The 13,533-nt window shown below is 50.1% G+C and overlaps 5 protein-coding genes across 5 annotated transcripts; 2 read left to right on the top strand and 3 right to left on the bottom strand.

Annotated features, from left to right (window-relative positions):
- Nucleotides 1-83: 83 nt before the first annotated feature.
- PpBr36_06353 (uncharacterized protein) lies at nucleotides 84-490 on the top strand (the record flags this gene model as incomplete). The annotated part of the gene is made up of 3 exons (XM_029893498.1): nucleotides 84-146; nucleotides 295-390; nucleotides 467-490. 3 exons carry the CDS (start codon nucleotides 84-86, stop codon nucleotides 488-490), a joined length of 183 nt encoding a protein of 60 aa, XP_029746350.1.
- A 208-nt stretch (nucleotides 491-698) lies between these two features.
- PpBr36_06352 (uncharacterized protein) lies at nucleotides 699-4,175 on the bottom strand (the record flags this gene model as incomplete). Its single annotated transcript, XM_029893497.1, has 4 exons — nucleotides 699-1,801; nucleotides 1,866-3,567; nucleotides 3,649-4,002; nucleotides 4,101-4,175. 4 exons carry the CDS (start codon nucleotides 4,173-4,175, stop codon nucleotides 699-701), a joined length of 3,234 nt encoding a protein of 1,077 aa, XP_029746349.1.
- Nucleotides 4,176-5,259: 1,084 nt separating this feature from the next.
- On the top strand, nucleotides 5,260-6,817 carry PpBr36_06351 (uncharacterized protein; the record flags this gene model as incomplete). Its single annotated transcript, XM_029893496.1, has 5 exons — nucleotides 5,260-5,361; nucleotides 5,409-5,499; nucleotides 5,581-6,062; nucleotides 6,130-6,593; nucleotides 6,727-6,817. The coding sequence occupies 5 exons, from the start codon at nucleotides 5,260-5,262 to the stop codon at nucleotides 6,815-6,817; spliced, it is 1,230 nt and encodes a 409-aa protein (XP_029746348.1).
- Nucleotides 6,818-7,877: 1,060 nt separating this feature from the next.
- PpBr36_06350 (uncharacterized protein) lies at nucleotides 7,878-8,660 on the bottom strand (the record flags this gene model as incomplete). Its single annotated transcript, XM_029893495.1, has 1 exon — nucleotides 7,878-8,660. The coding sequence occupies one exon, from the start codon at nucleotides 8,658-8,660 to the stop codon at nucleotides 7,878-7,880; it is 783 nt and encodes a 260-aa protein (XP_029746347.1).
- A 2,517-nt stretch (nucleotides 8,661-11,177) lies between these two features.
- Nucleotides 11,178-12,842, bottom strand: PpBr36_06349 (uncharacterized protein; the record flags this gene model as incomplete). The annotated part of the gene is made up of 2 exons (XM_029893494.1): nucleotides 11,178-12,658; nucleotides 12,722-12,842. 2 exons carry the CDS (start codon nucleotides 12,840-12,842, stop codon nucleotides 11,178-11,180), a joined length of 1,602 nt encoding a protein of 533 aa, XP_029745757.1.
- Nucleotides 12,843-13,533: the final 691 nt, after the last annotated feature.

The following is a 13,533-nucleotide window of genomic DNA, read 5'->3' as shown; positions in this document are numbered from 1 at the left end:
ATAGACACAACCAAGGGTTGTTCGTCATAGAAACTTTGATCAAAAGTCCTGGTAAAAACACCAGGAGTAGTGAAACAATCAAGATGCAGCCCAGAACGCGTCCTATTCAGAAGTTTGCTCAGACTGTGTCACAATGCTCAACTGAGGTCAGTCTTGTTACTCTCTGCTATGTTTTGTATTAATTCATTCCCATGTGTTGCTGTCCAGCTGGGCCCGCTCTGGATCAAGCTATCATGATGATACATTTGGCTTCCCGGCACTCGTTGGCCACTGACACCCGTCCTTCTATGACAGGCCGCTGTTTACGGCAAATGCATCGTTGCAGACTACAATGCGGTGCACAAGGACAAATGCAAACAGGAGTTTATCAAACTCAAGGACTGCTACCTTGTACGCCTCTAATTCCCACCTTACCCTTAACATATTCATTCTTTCGCTTACAACTTCTGGCTTTCTCATTAAATAGGCCGCAGCAAAAAAGCTACGATGAATGGATTATTTGATTTAGGCACATAGCATGATGTTCCGCAACTTTTTTTTTCCCTTCAACTGCCACTAGATACAAAAACACTTAGTCCCTGGTCCAATCTGGCACTATGTCTTGACAAGTCTTTGCATGCTCTTATTTTCCCTGACCAATGTCTTTTACATGTTTATCTATTCACGGGTCTAACCTGGTCGAGAGACGTGTCTCCCCATCACAGCTTCAGCAACCGGAGCCTGAAAGTGGCCTTCTGGACTTCTTGCATCTCCTCTGCAATGACACCGTCCTCGGGCTGGTCAGCCACCTCGCCCTCCATGGGTCTCCTCAAGGCCTTCTCCAGCATGCTCGACTGCGTTTGGAAAACTTTTTCGATGCCGGTGGCCTCTGGGTCTTCCAGCACCTTGTACTCCATCCGCACATCATCAGTAGCCACCAAGCCTGCTTTTTTACGTAGCCTCTGCACACGGTTGATAATCTCTCGTGCCAAACCCTCATCTGCAAGGTCAGCATGGAGTTCGCAGTCGAGGATGATGAGCACATCGTTGTCTGTGTTTGTCTCGAGATGCTGCGAGGACCCATCTGCCGCCGGTGTCAATCCTCGCTTGACCACCAGATCTCCGGCATCCAGCTTGATGCCGTCAACCTCAATCGTGCCCAGCTGAACATAGGCGTGGACCTGCTCGCTTTTCAGCAGGGGCAGCGCTTTCTTTACTTTGGCCATGTCCTTCTTGAGCTTCTTTCCAAGCACTGGCCAGTCGGCTGTAGCGCTGTACTGAACTCCGTATTTGGCCTCATCTGACGTTAAAACCAGATCCCGTATGTTGAGCTCCTCGCTAATGTAGCCCTGAAGCGATTTTACATCGTCCAGGTACTGTTGGCTATGGTGTATAACTATCAGTGTCTTGAGTGGCGTTTTCAAGCCGATGGCTCTCCTCTCACGAGACACTCTAGCAAGCTCAATGACCTTCTGCATACGCCCGACTTTGCGCTCAACCACCGGGTCAAACAGCTCTTGCCGAACAGTCGGGAACGGCAAAAAGTGAACACTCCTCATGTCGTTGCTCTGCAACTCCTTGGGCAGGTCTTTGGGGATGAAAGGTGCCAGCTTCTGGTAGATTGTTTCCGTAATGAAAGGCGTGAACGGAGCGAGTCCCTTGCAGAGGGTAAACAACACCTCGAAGAGGGTGTTGAGCGCGTGCACGGTATCTTCGACGCCATTCTCGCCCTTGAGACGCTTACGGTTGAAACGAATGTACCAGTTCGTCGTGTTGTCAATAAGGCCCAGTAAGCGGGGCACGACGGTGTAAAGCCGGTAGTCTGTCATTGTTAATCCCAGTTCGCGGTTTTCGACGGACAACGAAACAAAGAAAACAACACTTACGCTTCATCTCTTCGTTCACGAACTCAAGAAGGCTTTGACAGCTGGCCAAGATCCAGCGGTCCATCACGTTCTCGTTTGAGGATTCTGCAGTGGGATTCCACATGTAATCTTTGTCTTCAGCCTTCTTCAAGAGAGCGACTTGTCCCTCAAAGAATTTGTAGCTGTTCCAGAATGGTAGCAGGACTCTCTGAATAACTTCCTTCACGCCAGTTTCCTTGAAACGAAGTGGTTCCGCCCGCACTACGGGAGAGTTGATTAGATATAATCGCAGCGCATCAGATCCATATTTGTCCATGACGATGTCAGGCGCTGGGTAATTCTTGAGCCGCTTCGACATTTTCTTTCCATCCTCGGCCAGCACAATTCCGTTCACCACACAGTTTTTGAATGGTGCAACACCGAAAAGATGAGTGCCGAGAACCAGCATTGTGTAAAACCATCCACGCGTCTGATCAAGACCTTCGGCAATGAAATCACCGGGAAATGATTTCGCAAATTTTTCGACATTTTCAAATGGATAGTGTTGGCTGGCGTAAGGCATGGAACCGGACTCAAACCAGCAATCAAAGACCTCCTCGATACGCTTCAGAACGCCCTTGCCCTGCTTGCTAGGGATGGTGATGTGATCGATGTGGTGTCGGTGTAGATCGGTGATTTCTCCCTCGTAACCACTGAGCTGCTTGAGCTCCTCAACACTGCCAACACATACCCTCTCCTCAAGGTCATCACTGACCCAGAGCGGGATAGGTGTGCCCCAATACCTGTTGCGCGATACGTTCCAGTCCCTCGCATTTGCGATCCAGCTGGCAAAGCGTTTCTCCTTGACGAAACTTGGGACCCAATGCTGCGTCTCGATATTCTCGAGCATCTTCGGTACGATCTCCGGGATGCGAACAAACCATGAAGGAACGGCGCGGTAAATAAGAGGGGTGTCAGATCTTGGGCACATGGGGTAAGAGTGCTTGAGTTGCGAGTCGACTACCAAGCGCCCTGTGCCTTTCAGGTATTTGATGATATGTTTGTCGGCTTCTTTGACGTGCATTCCCGCAAAGTCGCGGACCTTGTCGGTGAAGTGGCCTGTCTCGTTGACAGGGTCTGCCGGTGGCCGGTTCTCGTTGATGATACCTGCTTCAGATGCAACATTGTAATCATCTTCACCGAAAGCTGGAGCCTGGTGAACGATACCGACACCGCCATCGTCAGTAACATAGGTTGCGTTCAGGACGCGGAATGCGGTGTCCTTGAACTCCTCGTAGAAGTAGTCAAACAAAGGCTCATATTCCCATCCAAGCATATCCTTGCCCCTGATCTTCTGAAGGATTTGGAACTTGGCTTTCTTGGGATCCTTGTACAAAGTTCCCATCAATTTTTCCAGGAGAATGTAGTTCTTGCCGGACTTTTCGTCGCGGATCTTGACGTACTCGAAATCAGGGTGTGCTGCCAAACCAAGGTTGGATGGCAATGTCCAGGGTGTTGTTGTCCAAGCAAGCAGGCAAGTCTCTGGATCTGACTTGAGAGGGAAAGAGACAACAACGGCCGGGTCTGTGACGTCCTGGTAATTTTGGTTTGCCTCAAAGTTGCTCAGAGCGGTGGTGAGGACAGTCGAGTATGGCATCACACGGAAGCCCTGGTAGACCTGTCCCTTGTCGAACAGCTGCTTGAAAACCCACCACTCCGATTCCATGAATTTGGGGTCCATGGTCTGGCAAATGTTAGCCAGCAGCGATCAAATCAGGATCTAAAAGATCCATAGCCTCCCTGGGGTCGTATGCCTGCCACGCACCTTGTAGTCGTTGTCGAAATCGATCCACCGACCCAGCCGCTCGATGGTATGCCTCCATTCTTCGCGGTAGCGCATAACAATAGACCGGCACTCCTCGTTGTAGTTGGCAAGGCCAAACTTCTCAACTGCCGCCTTGCCTGAGATTCCATGCTTCTTGTCGATTTCGTGCTCAATCGGCAGGCCGTGAGTATCCCACCCAAACCGCCTCTCAACGTGATACCCCTTCATGGACCAATACCTAGGGATGATGTCTTTGATGGTAGAAGCGAGTAGGTGGCCATAGTGAGGAAGTCCAGTGGCGAAAGGGGGACCATCGTAGAAGGTATACAGAGGGCGACCTTGAGAGAGCTCGACCTGGAGCATAGGAGAAAGATATTAGGCTGACGAAAAGAGGTTTTGAACGGCAGACCTATTTCTAACTTTTAATTCAAATCAGTAAAGGGTTTACATACCTGTCTCTCAAAAGCATTGATCTCGCGCCATCTGGCGATAACCGCCTCCTCCTCCTTTGGGAAGCTGATAGACATATTATCAGGCGGCAACACTGGCCCAGATGGACACTCTCAAACTTGTTTATCACTCTCTCAAGATAGTTTTTCCGAAAGTCAGAGGGAGAAGGTGCGGTTAACGATGTCTGAAAGATCTCCAGAGCCTTTGTGTCTGTAGATCAACGGGTTTGTTGTGGCTAGTTTTTTTTTTTTTTTTTTTTTTTTCTCTCTAGCAAATATGTTTTGACTCACACCACAAACTCATCTCTACATTGCTCACAAAAATTTCCGCGTTTGGGTTTATGCTGGATGGGTAAATCCAGACGCGCGGGCAGGCAACTACAACGACGTATGGCGGGGTAGTGCTGATTGGAAGCCGCGGGGTCAAATCGCGCGCGTGCAGGATACCCTGGAGGCGACTGTGGAGACGCGGTCCCACCATGACGGAAAAGCGAAGGTAGCACTGAGTGCTCCAGCAGCGAAGATTGCGCCTAACGATACATTGAAGAACATTGGTTCTCGCAAGCCAGGGTCTCACTGGGAAGGTGGATATATCAATTGATTGACTGCGATTACACGCTAGGGGTGAAACCCCTGTAGTCTATGAAGTAGTCGACCCCCCTGAGTGCACCATAAACATTTCGGACGAGGAGGAGTAAACAAATGATGCAAACAAAGCCTGCCCGTCCATCCTAGTCGCCCTGTAGTCGAGACTCGCCCAGAAAAGTATTGGGCAATTCCTGCTACGTCGTCTTTGGTCAGCGGTGTAAACTGCCGTATATTGACTACCGCTCTAGCCGGCCGCATCCATAATTCATACATGCTTAATTCGTTGGTTTGCTTTGCTGCATTATCGTTAACCACCCTCTCGGCCGGCCGACTCGAACCGACCTGACTCCTACCGACTCCTGTACCGATTCCGAGACTCGAGGCCGCGTGACGCCCTGGCGCATTATACGTCGCATCGCCCCAGAGAATTCGATTTGGTCTTCTTGTTGACCTTGTGATATTTCACATAGGGCTCCATCTCCACCCCCGCGCATATTTTCGGCGTCTCAGAGACATAGGCGTCGGCTGGCATAGGTCTTTTCGGACAAACAGGCCCGGAGGCCAGCTAGAAACAATGGTGTACTCTTTTTTGAGGGGAAAATCTCGAACGAATACCATTGATTTGCCGAAACAAGCGCGCGAGAATGTAACAAAATTGGACGGTCCAGCGGCAAAGGTAAATGGCTTCGAGGCCTACACTCCCTAAGGATACCCGCGGTGGAGGCACTTCTGGCTAACAGCCGCACCGGAAATCAGGCCGATGAGCTTTCCAAAGTACTCAACCAGATGAAGCTCATACTCCAGGGTACACATGGTATGTGTGTTCCCAGACAGCCTAGCAACTAGACTGGGCAACAGCTGACATGCGGGAACACCGTTGCTTGTCTGCAAAAAGACTCTGAAAGTAATCCAGACCAAGTTTTCCATCTCATCGAAGGTATCATCAATGAAGACCTGTTATATCCCCTGGCCGTCAATCTCCACAAACTGCCGTTTGAATCCCGGAAGGATGCCCAGTTCATCTTCTCTTCTGTCTTTCGCTTTCGCCCACCATCAGCCTCGGCCAAGAGCGACCCGATCGCACTTAGTTGGGTGGTCAACCAACGACCTCAGGTGCTGCTGGAGTTGTGCAGAGGATACGATCACAAGGAGAGTGCTACGGCCGCTGGCTCCGTGTTGAGGGAAGTGCTGAAGCACGAGGGTGCTTGCAAAGTTATACTATACGACGACGGCGACCAGCCAGGCTCCAGTGTAAATGGCCTCCAGGCAATTGACAGAGACAGGCCGCAAAGCGGAAGTGGCGTGTTCTGGAAGTTCTTTGACTGGATCGACAGGGGTTCGTTTGAGGTTTCTGCTGATGCCTTTACAACTTTCAGGGTGAGCAACACCATTCAACAGGCCTGCGAATGTTTTGGACCACGATCCGGGACTAACATGCCTCAAGGAAATTCTCACCAAACAAAAGGAGGTGGTGCCACACTATCTCCGAGTCAACTTCGACCTCTTTTGCAGCAAGTACAACACGGTTTTAGTCCAGTCTAGCAGCTACGTGACCAAGAGACAGTCCATAAAGCTGCTGGGAGAGATATTGTTGGATCGGTCCAATTACTCGGTCATGACGGAGTATGTAGCCTCGGGCGAGCATCTCAAAATTTGCATGAACTTGTTGCGTGACGACCGCAAGATGGTACAGTACGAGGGCTTCCATGTCTTCAAGGTGTTTGTGGCCAACCCAAACAAGTCAATTCCCGTGCAACGTATCCTCATCATGAACAAGGACAAACTCCTCAACTTCCTGTCCCATTTCCTCGAGGATCGAACCGATGATGAGCAATTCATCGACGAACGAGAATTTCTTATCAAACAGATTCGCAACATGCCTGCTTCGCCTGTGCCACCTCAGGGGAGGTGACCAATGATAAGGATTCCGCCCAGTTCAGAGATCGATTTCACTTTTTATCAGCACGGTCTAGGGTCTTGGCAGGGGCTCAGTTATAACTATACTTTCTGCTTTTTCTTTTTTTTTTTTTTTTTTTTTTAGGCCGACTTTGTGGCCACCAGACGCAAAGCCAAGCCTCCGACGCGACGTCAGGCGAGGAGAAAGACGAGAGGGAGGGATGATCATTGGATGACCATTGCATCTACTTTTGAACGGCCTGAATGGCGACAACGGATGAGCAGCTCAAAGAAGCTGGGTTTTTTTGTAGCTTTTTTTTTTTTTTTTTTTTTGCCGATGATTAATGAACGAGATGAGTTGCGGCGTACAATACTTGTATGCAGGCTGCCATTGGAGCATGAGGACAAAGGTTGAAGGACGGTGTATTGCTATTAGCGCAAGCAACAAAGGCTCCGCTGAATAAACAACGATCTAGATATTTAGATGCCATTATGCATAGCAACAGAGGGCCTTATCAGGTCACTACGGAGCATCAAGAGTCGAAGAACGGAAGGGCCTCCGGCAGCTCGTTGCTCTATTATAGCCCCCAACTAATGCAAGGACACGCGGAAGTAGGAAGACGGTCTCCCACCGACAGAACTGATTTCGCCAATGCGCGCCATCTTTACCGAGCTTTTCGTGCTGGATTGGCAAGGGGCAGGCACGCCAAAGACTGTTCCCACCGGAAATGGATAAGTAGCATGTATGTTTTTAACTAATCGACGCGGGACTTTAGCTGGGTAGCTATCTAGGTACGTAATATGTCGACTCTCATCCTAGGCACGCGATGCGCGGTTAGCCTTGAATTCTTGGAACAGTTGTCCGATCTATGTGCTTCATGAGTAGCAGCATCTTTTTTTATTTGTGGTATCAATCGTTTCGCATAATTTCAGTATCTGGTCTAACCTGATTTCCCCATGACCAACCCGTATCCGTATGGCACCCTATTAACTCCTGATCTCGATTGCAACAAGTTCCTAATTCAACACAGTCCTCTGAATCCAAGAGAACACTCATTCGTCTCAAGATCTGTACGAAGCGCATCCAGTTGCAGGCGCTTCTCATGCCAACGCTGGAATCCACAAAACGCTCTGCGCGAGACATGGATATCTCATCAACAAGCAGAACTCGACCACCACCGCTGCTTCCTGGGGTTTGTTTGAGTTGAGACCGTCTTTCTCGGCAGTGTTCTGTTGCCCGTCGCTGCCAAAAAGCAGGTAATAATAGTATTATGAAGAGTTACCCAAGTATGATGCTCAAGCTGCGTGCATAAGCTCAACAGGGGGGCGTGCCGTATGGGCCAAGATTGGCTTTGGTACATCGATGGGGCTTATGAATGCATCATCGGGCTCGTCGGTCATGTCGCAAATAGCAATAGCGGGCAGCTCGGGAGAGGCGCCGTCCTGACCGGGCTGGAAGATGAGCGTAGAGCTGCGACTCCTGGTGTTGGCTCCAGTGGGCGAGATGGGGGTCTGAACTCCGCTGAGGGCGGAGGCGTCCTTGTTGTGGTGTAGCTTGGCCAAAGCCTCTGCCAGATCCTCAGCGTGCACCAGCTTGTTTGGGGCATCCTCCAGCCTCATCTCCCAGTCGTGGGGTGGCGACGGCGGCGGCGAGATGAAGAAGAGCTTTCCGGCGTCGGGCAGGGCGAGGTGGTCTTCCTTGACATCTAGTGGGGTTGGGCGGCCAAAGTAGACATTGCAGTTCGCACCCATGATGGCCTCGCCATCCCAGACCCGACGGACGGCGATGGCATCCTCCTCGGAGAAGAAAGAAATCACGATGCGCGCAAAAGACTTGAGGGGTGCAAAAGAATGTATCGGCGCGGCTTTTGCGACGAGGTTGCGAATGGTCTCAAGGTTGTCAGGGCGGAAGATGTCGCGGTCCAGAAGGTTGGTGAAGAGCAGGGTGTTGGTCGGTGTCACGGGTTGTGTCAAAGGCGGCAGGCTTGACAGGTCGAGGCTGAGATTGGACTTGCGCGATACGCTGGAAGTTGAGGAGGTGCGCGTAGGCAGCGATGGCCTGATATCGTCTTGCGACATGATGCCGATTGTGTGTAATGTATAAGTTGAATATTGGAGATTGCAGGGGTTGCCAAAAGCGCACGTCGTAGATTGATTGTAACAAGCGGGGTGTAAATGGTTGACTTAAAGTACCAAGTAAAGTTTGATGGTAAGGCAAGATAGTGTAACTGTGTAGTCTCTTGGCGTTTCTTGGTTGTGAACAAGATGATTTTGTGTGTAATATTTGGATTTTGTTGGATCGGTTGTTATTAGTTTGGTTTTCTGTTGTTGAGCTGAGCAATCAAGTCAAACGGTTGGAGGATGGATGCAGCGGCAAGCCATAGATATATGCATCCTTCATCGAGGTACGAAACAGACGGTTGGCAGAAGCCGAGCAGGCTGTGAAACGTACCGGGGAGTGGCCACGGGCCTGTTGCTGCGCCAGCATTGTAAAGACGGTCGTCTGTCAGTCAGGCGGGCTTGGAGGCCGCGTGGTGGGCTTAGTGGGTCCATCGTAGTGGCGGGTACAGCGCCCAGACTCGTGCAGTCCAGTGTACGAGCTGGTGTACCTTACCCAACGGGGTAGGTGGTGATGAAAGAAGGCTGTGCTCCCCAGTATCGGCTTCACTCGGACGTTCATTCGTTCTTGCCAAGCTTGCGGAAAAATTGTCATCCTTGGTGCAGTTCCGACGATGGCCAAAACACCCATAAGATTTTGCCTCCCAGAACGCCCACGACTTGCCAAGCCCCAAGAAAACAGAGATCCACAAGCATTGAATCAGATGAAGCTCGTTCGGTAACGATTTTTTGCTCTTGTCCCGCTGATGTTTGGTCAGCTCGCCACTCCAAGCAAAGCCTTACATTTCCTCCCCATTTAATTTGGTATACGTCTGTCAGGTTTTGCTGGTAAATTGAATCCAGCTGCGCCCAAATTTGCATCGGATCAAGTGTAGCAATACCAAAACTAAGCCTCATTCCAATCTAATCTCAACATTATTTCCCCCCTCTTCTTTTCGTCGCAGTCAACAAACACATACCGATGCTTGCTTCAGTGGCGGTGGATAACAAATCGATCACAGCCTCTACATCCAAAGTCTATGTTACAAGTATTGAAAGTAAATCGATGAGACCCCAGGTTGGAGTAGTTAATGTCATATTACAGTACAGCCCCAGCCCCTCGAGACATTCAAGGTTTGTTTGATGATCCCAATGATCCTCTCGTTTGTTTCTTTGAAAGGAAAGTACCAGGTATCTTTCAGGACAATGTAAGCTTGCGATACGTCTCGACCACAAGCCACAGGCGCGTAGCACTTAATTTCGTCTGCTGAGCTACCTCCCATGCGTAGCAGTTCCGACACCGAACACAGCCTCATTCAGTAAGAAAACAATAGTGGTTTACCTCTCGGTCTCGGGGATCAGGGATCGCATTTCAGGACCAGCAGAGTCATTCATTAAAATTATGACCGGCTTCGCCATTAACATTACAAGCTTTTTTTTGTAGAGCAACTGCTAATTACCTTGTCAGGCTTGTTCACCCAACTGGCCGGTACCTTACTCATCGCCTAGTGCAGCTCCACATACCGAATCGGTCGGCGTCTTGGAGTCTTGCGCTTGCCCGGTTCCTTCGAGGTTCTAGAATCTACACCGAGAACAAAAGAATTCTCAATGGTGATCTTGACTTCAATTCTAGTCAGCCGCTAAAGCTGCTAGCGACGGTAGTGTCATGGCATAGACAATATGCGATGCAGCTCGGTGAGGCATAACATAGCATGGCATAGCATAGCATTAAAGTATGCAATGCTCATGTGTCACAAATAATGAGAGTTCCGGCCCGTTCGATTTGAACACGCGATCATACAACTCGAGGCGTGAGCATACATTGCCTCAAGACTATCTGGTAAACTCGCAAAATTCTTGTTGCTGTGAAATTCATCCGCACTTGACATGCTGCCAAGATTTGCAACGTCCTAGGTTCACACTGCCACGTTTTGAAGTTTGCCGCGAGCCAAAGCAACAAGAAAAAGGCATTGGTCCTGTTCCTATGCGCCATAGGCTCAATCGTTGACGCGACCTCGGGCCGGTTCAGTGATTGCCTGGATGATACGACGGAGCTGCTTCATGGGAGATTCCTTGCGAGGCCGATGTCAAACGAAGGTGGCTGTGCCAGAATCGCGAAGGTTAAATCAGAAGCCCAAACCACCACATCCCCGCCAATCATGACATAGAGACAGCTCAATAATAGGAAGGGTCTTAACAGTTTTAACATCCCACCTACCCTGCATTAATCCATAGGCACAGTTGTTTAATCGTACAAAGTAATATTACATGTTACATATATCGAAACAAACATTACTGTAACAAATGTGAAAGGTACAAGGGATCTCGACTGGCTGTCAATGCCAGTAGAATGGGATGAAAACGAATCAACTTTCACACTGCTCAGCCACCGGCTCGTCTCTTCGAAAACACTGCCGCACACCGAAAGTGTTTCTCCACGATAATCCTCAACTTGGCATGATCGACAAACAGCAAAGGTTTGCCTGACATCATAGCCGGCTACCTGATTTCTACTCCGAGTCTCTGAACCAGTTCCTCGGACACTTGGCTATGCAGCTTGTTGATCTCTTCGTTTTTGAGAGTGCGCTCTAGACTTCGGTAGTTGATCCGGTAACACAAGCTACGCCTGCCAGTCTTGGGGTGAACAAACTCGTCGGCGCGATGTACATCTTCAACCACATCACCAGCCACACCGCGGACGATCTCCATCACATCGTTCTCGTGGAAATCGTTTGGCCCTCCGAGACCACCACCGGCGGCAGACGAAGTGGACTTGAGCCAGAATGAGATGTCTTTTCGACAGGCCGGGTATTTAGAGAACGGCTTGAACAATTTCAACAAGTCCGGGTTTTCTGAGACACCGCGGAACTGAGACAGGAACCGCTCGTCTTGCGACCAAAAGAGCCGAATGTCGGGAATCTGGAACAGCAGCATAGCAATGCGGTCGAGGCCAAGACCAAAGGCCCAGCCAAGTTGTGATGGTTGGTCAGCCTCTATGTAGATATGCTGCTGGGTTACTCCACACCCAAGGACCTCAAGCCAGTCTCCACCATGGTAGACTTCTAGTTCCCAAGACGGGCTGGTAAACGGAAAGTATGCCTCCACCCAGCGCATACGGAGGGGCTCTTCTTCGACCGCTGGAGCAGGCTCTGCTGAAATTGTAGGCTGCTCGGTTACTGCCTCACCCACAGCCTTTGCCTTGGCTGCCTTCTTTTCAGCCTTTGCGAGTGCCTTCCGCGTTGTGTCCTCTGCGGCTTTCCTGGCGGCCTGCCGAGCTCTTGTGAAGATTTCCACTACCATGAGCTCAAGTGACCGTTTTAGATGGGCCGAGATGGCCTCGGCTTCGGCAGGCGAGTGATGTTGCTCCTGAAGCGGGTTACGCTCCGGGTGGAAGAACGGGTTTGGATCCTCTACTTTGACTCCATGCGTCGGCAGTTTCTCGAAGTCAGCCCAAACCGCCGCGGCAACGTCGCCCCCAGGCACTTGCGCCCGATCCCATACTCGCATGCCCTCCATCTGGTGGAAGATGGGGTAGTGGGTCCTGTCGATTTCATCTCGGCGGTAGACGTCGGCGCTGATCAGATAGCCCTGGCTCTCATTGCGGCGGAACAGCTCCAATTCATGGGCGCTGGTATGCGTCCGCAGGAGTGTGTCCTTGTTGACATAGTAGGTATCACTGCGAGCACGGCCTGGGTGGTCTGCGGGAAAGCCCAGGGAGTCGAAGTTTTCAAAGGTGGAGACAACGGGGTCAAAGGTATTGTGATACTTGAAGGTGGGAGCAGGGAATTTGCTCTCAATGATTTCCCTAGTTATTGCCAGGGGGTGGTCCTTCTGCAGATGCAGCTTCCGTGATGTTGCGTTGACAACGTTTGATGGTACATTAAACCAGGAATCCTTTTGGTAGTCACGTCCATTGATCTTAATTGATCCTAGACTTGGCCTGGTAGCCTGTTCATTAGTTGCGGGCGTAGGAGATGATGCTATGGTTTGTGTGTCAGTGAAATGGGTTCGGAGTAGGCTGTACTTAGTTAAGCCGGGCTTACCAGAGTACCACCTCCTTGCACAGCCCGGAGTTGGGACCGAGACTGTTAAGATTATCTGTCTATTTGATGACTTGCACTGCCTAGCCAAGGCCACAGCCCTAGATCGAATGAATGGTGCCATGTTGGGAAGGTAAACACAAAGAATGAGGAAAGTAGAAGATTGGTGACAGAAAAAAGCAGGGGCTTCAGACGAAAATGCAGTAATCTGATGTTAGCGTGTATATTTCTTTTAGCTTGAAGACTGCATCATATATGCAGAGCCCTCGACACGCTCAAGCATCCCAGGGACAGGGAAGCACCTCGCCTGAAGCCTAATAGTAGTTATAAAGGACGATTGGTCAATTCCATGAGAGATCTTCCATGAACGATGTTGATGCTCTTGGATTCTCATTCCATCAAATTGCTGATGGTTCGTCGAGCCATCTGTATCCACAGTTTACCTGTGTAATCGTTGCTCCTTATCTCTTATCGATTAGTGCGCTCCCCACCAGACCCATGTATCTCCAACCCAAAGAACAGTGCTAAACTCACCTGTGCCTTACAGACCTACTGTATGATGACGAACTTTTTTTAGTGAATCGGGCTTGTATTTACCGAGAGCGAGCTTGCCGCAAAATCGCAATGCGACCGGGACAGTTGGACCCAATACCTACTTGCTACCTTTGCAAAGATAACAACAAAGCGGCAAGACTGTCCATTGGGGCTAACAAATTAATTCCAAATTACCAATATACAGTTATATAATACTTTACTTTGATTACCCGCGTCTGGCATGGTATAACTCCAGAGGCGACACTTGACTGGCGAGTAGT

The sequence above is a fragment of the Pyricularia pennisetigena genome (assembly GCF_004337985.1).
Source record: "Pyricularia pennisetigena strain Br36 chromosome 4 map unlocalized Pyricularia_pennisetigena_Br36_Scf_6, whole genome shotgun sequence".
NCBI lineage: Eukaryota > Fungi > Ascomycota > Sordariomycetes > Magnaporthales > Pyriculariaceae > Pyricularia > Pyricularia pennisetigena.
This window is presented reverse-complemented; position numbering and strand designations above follow the sequence as displayed.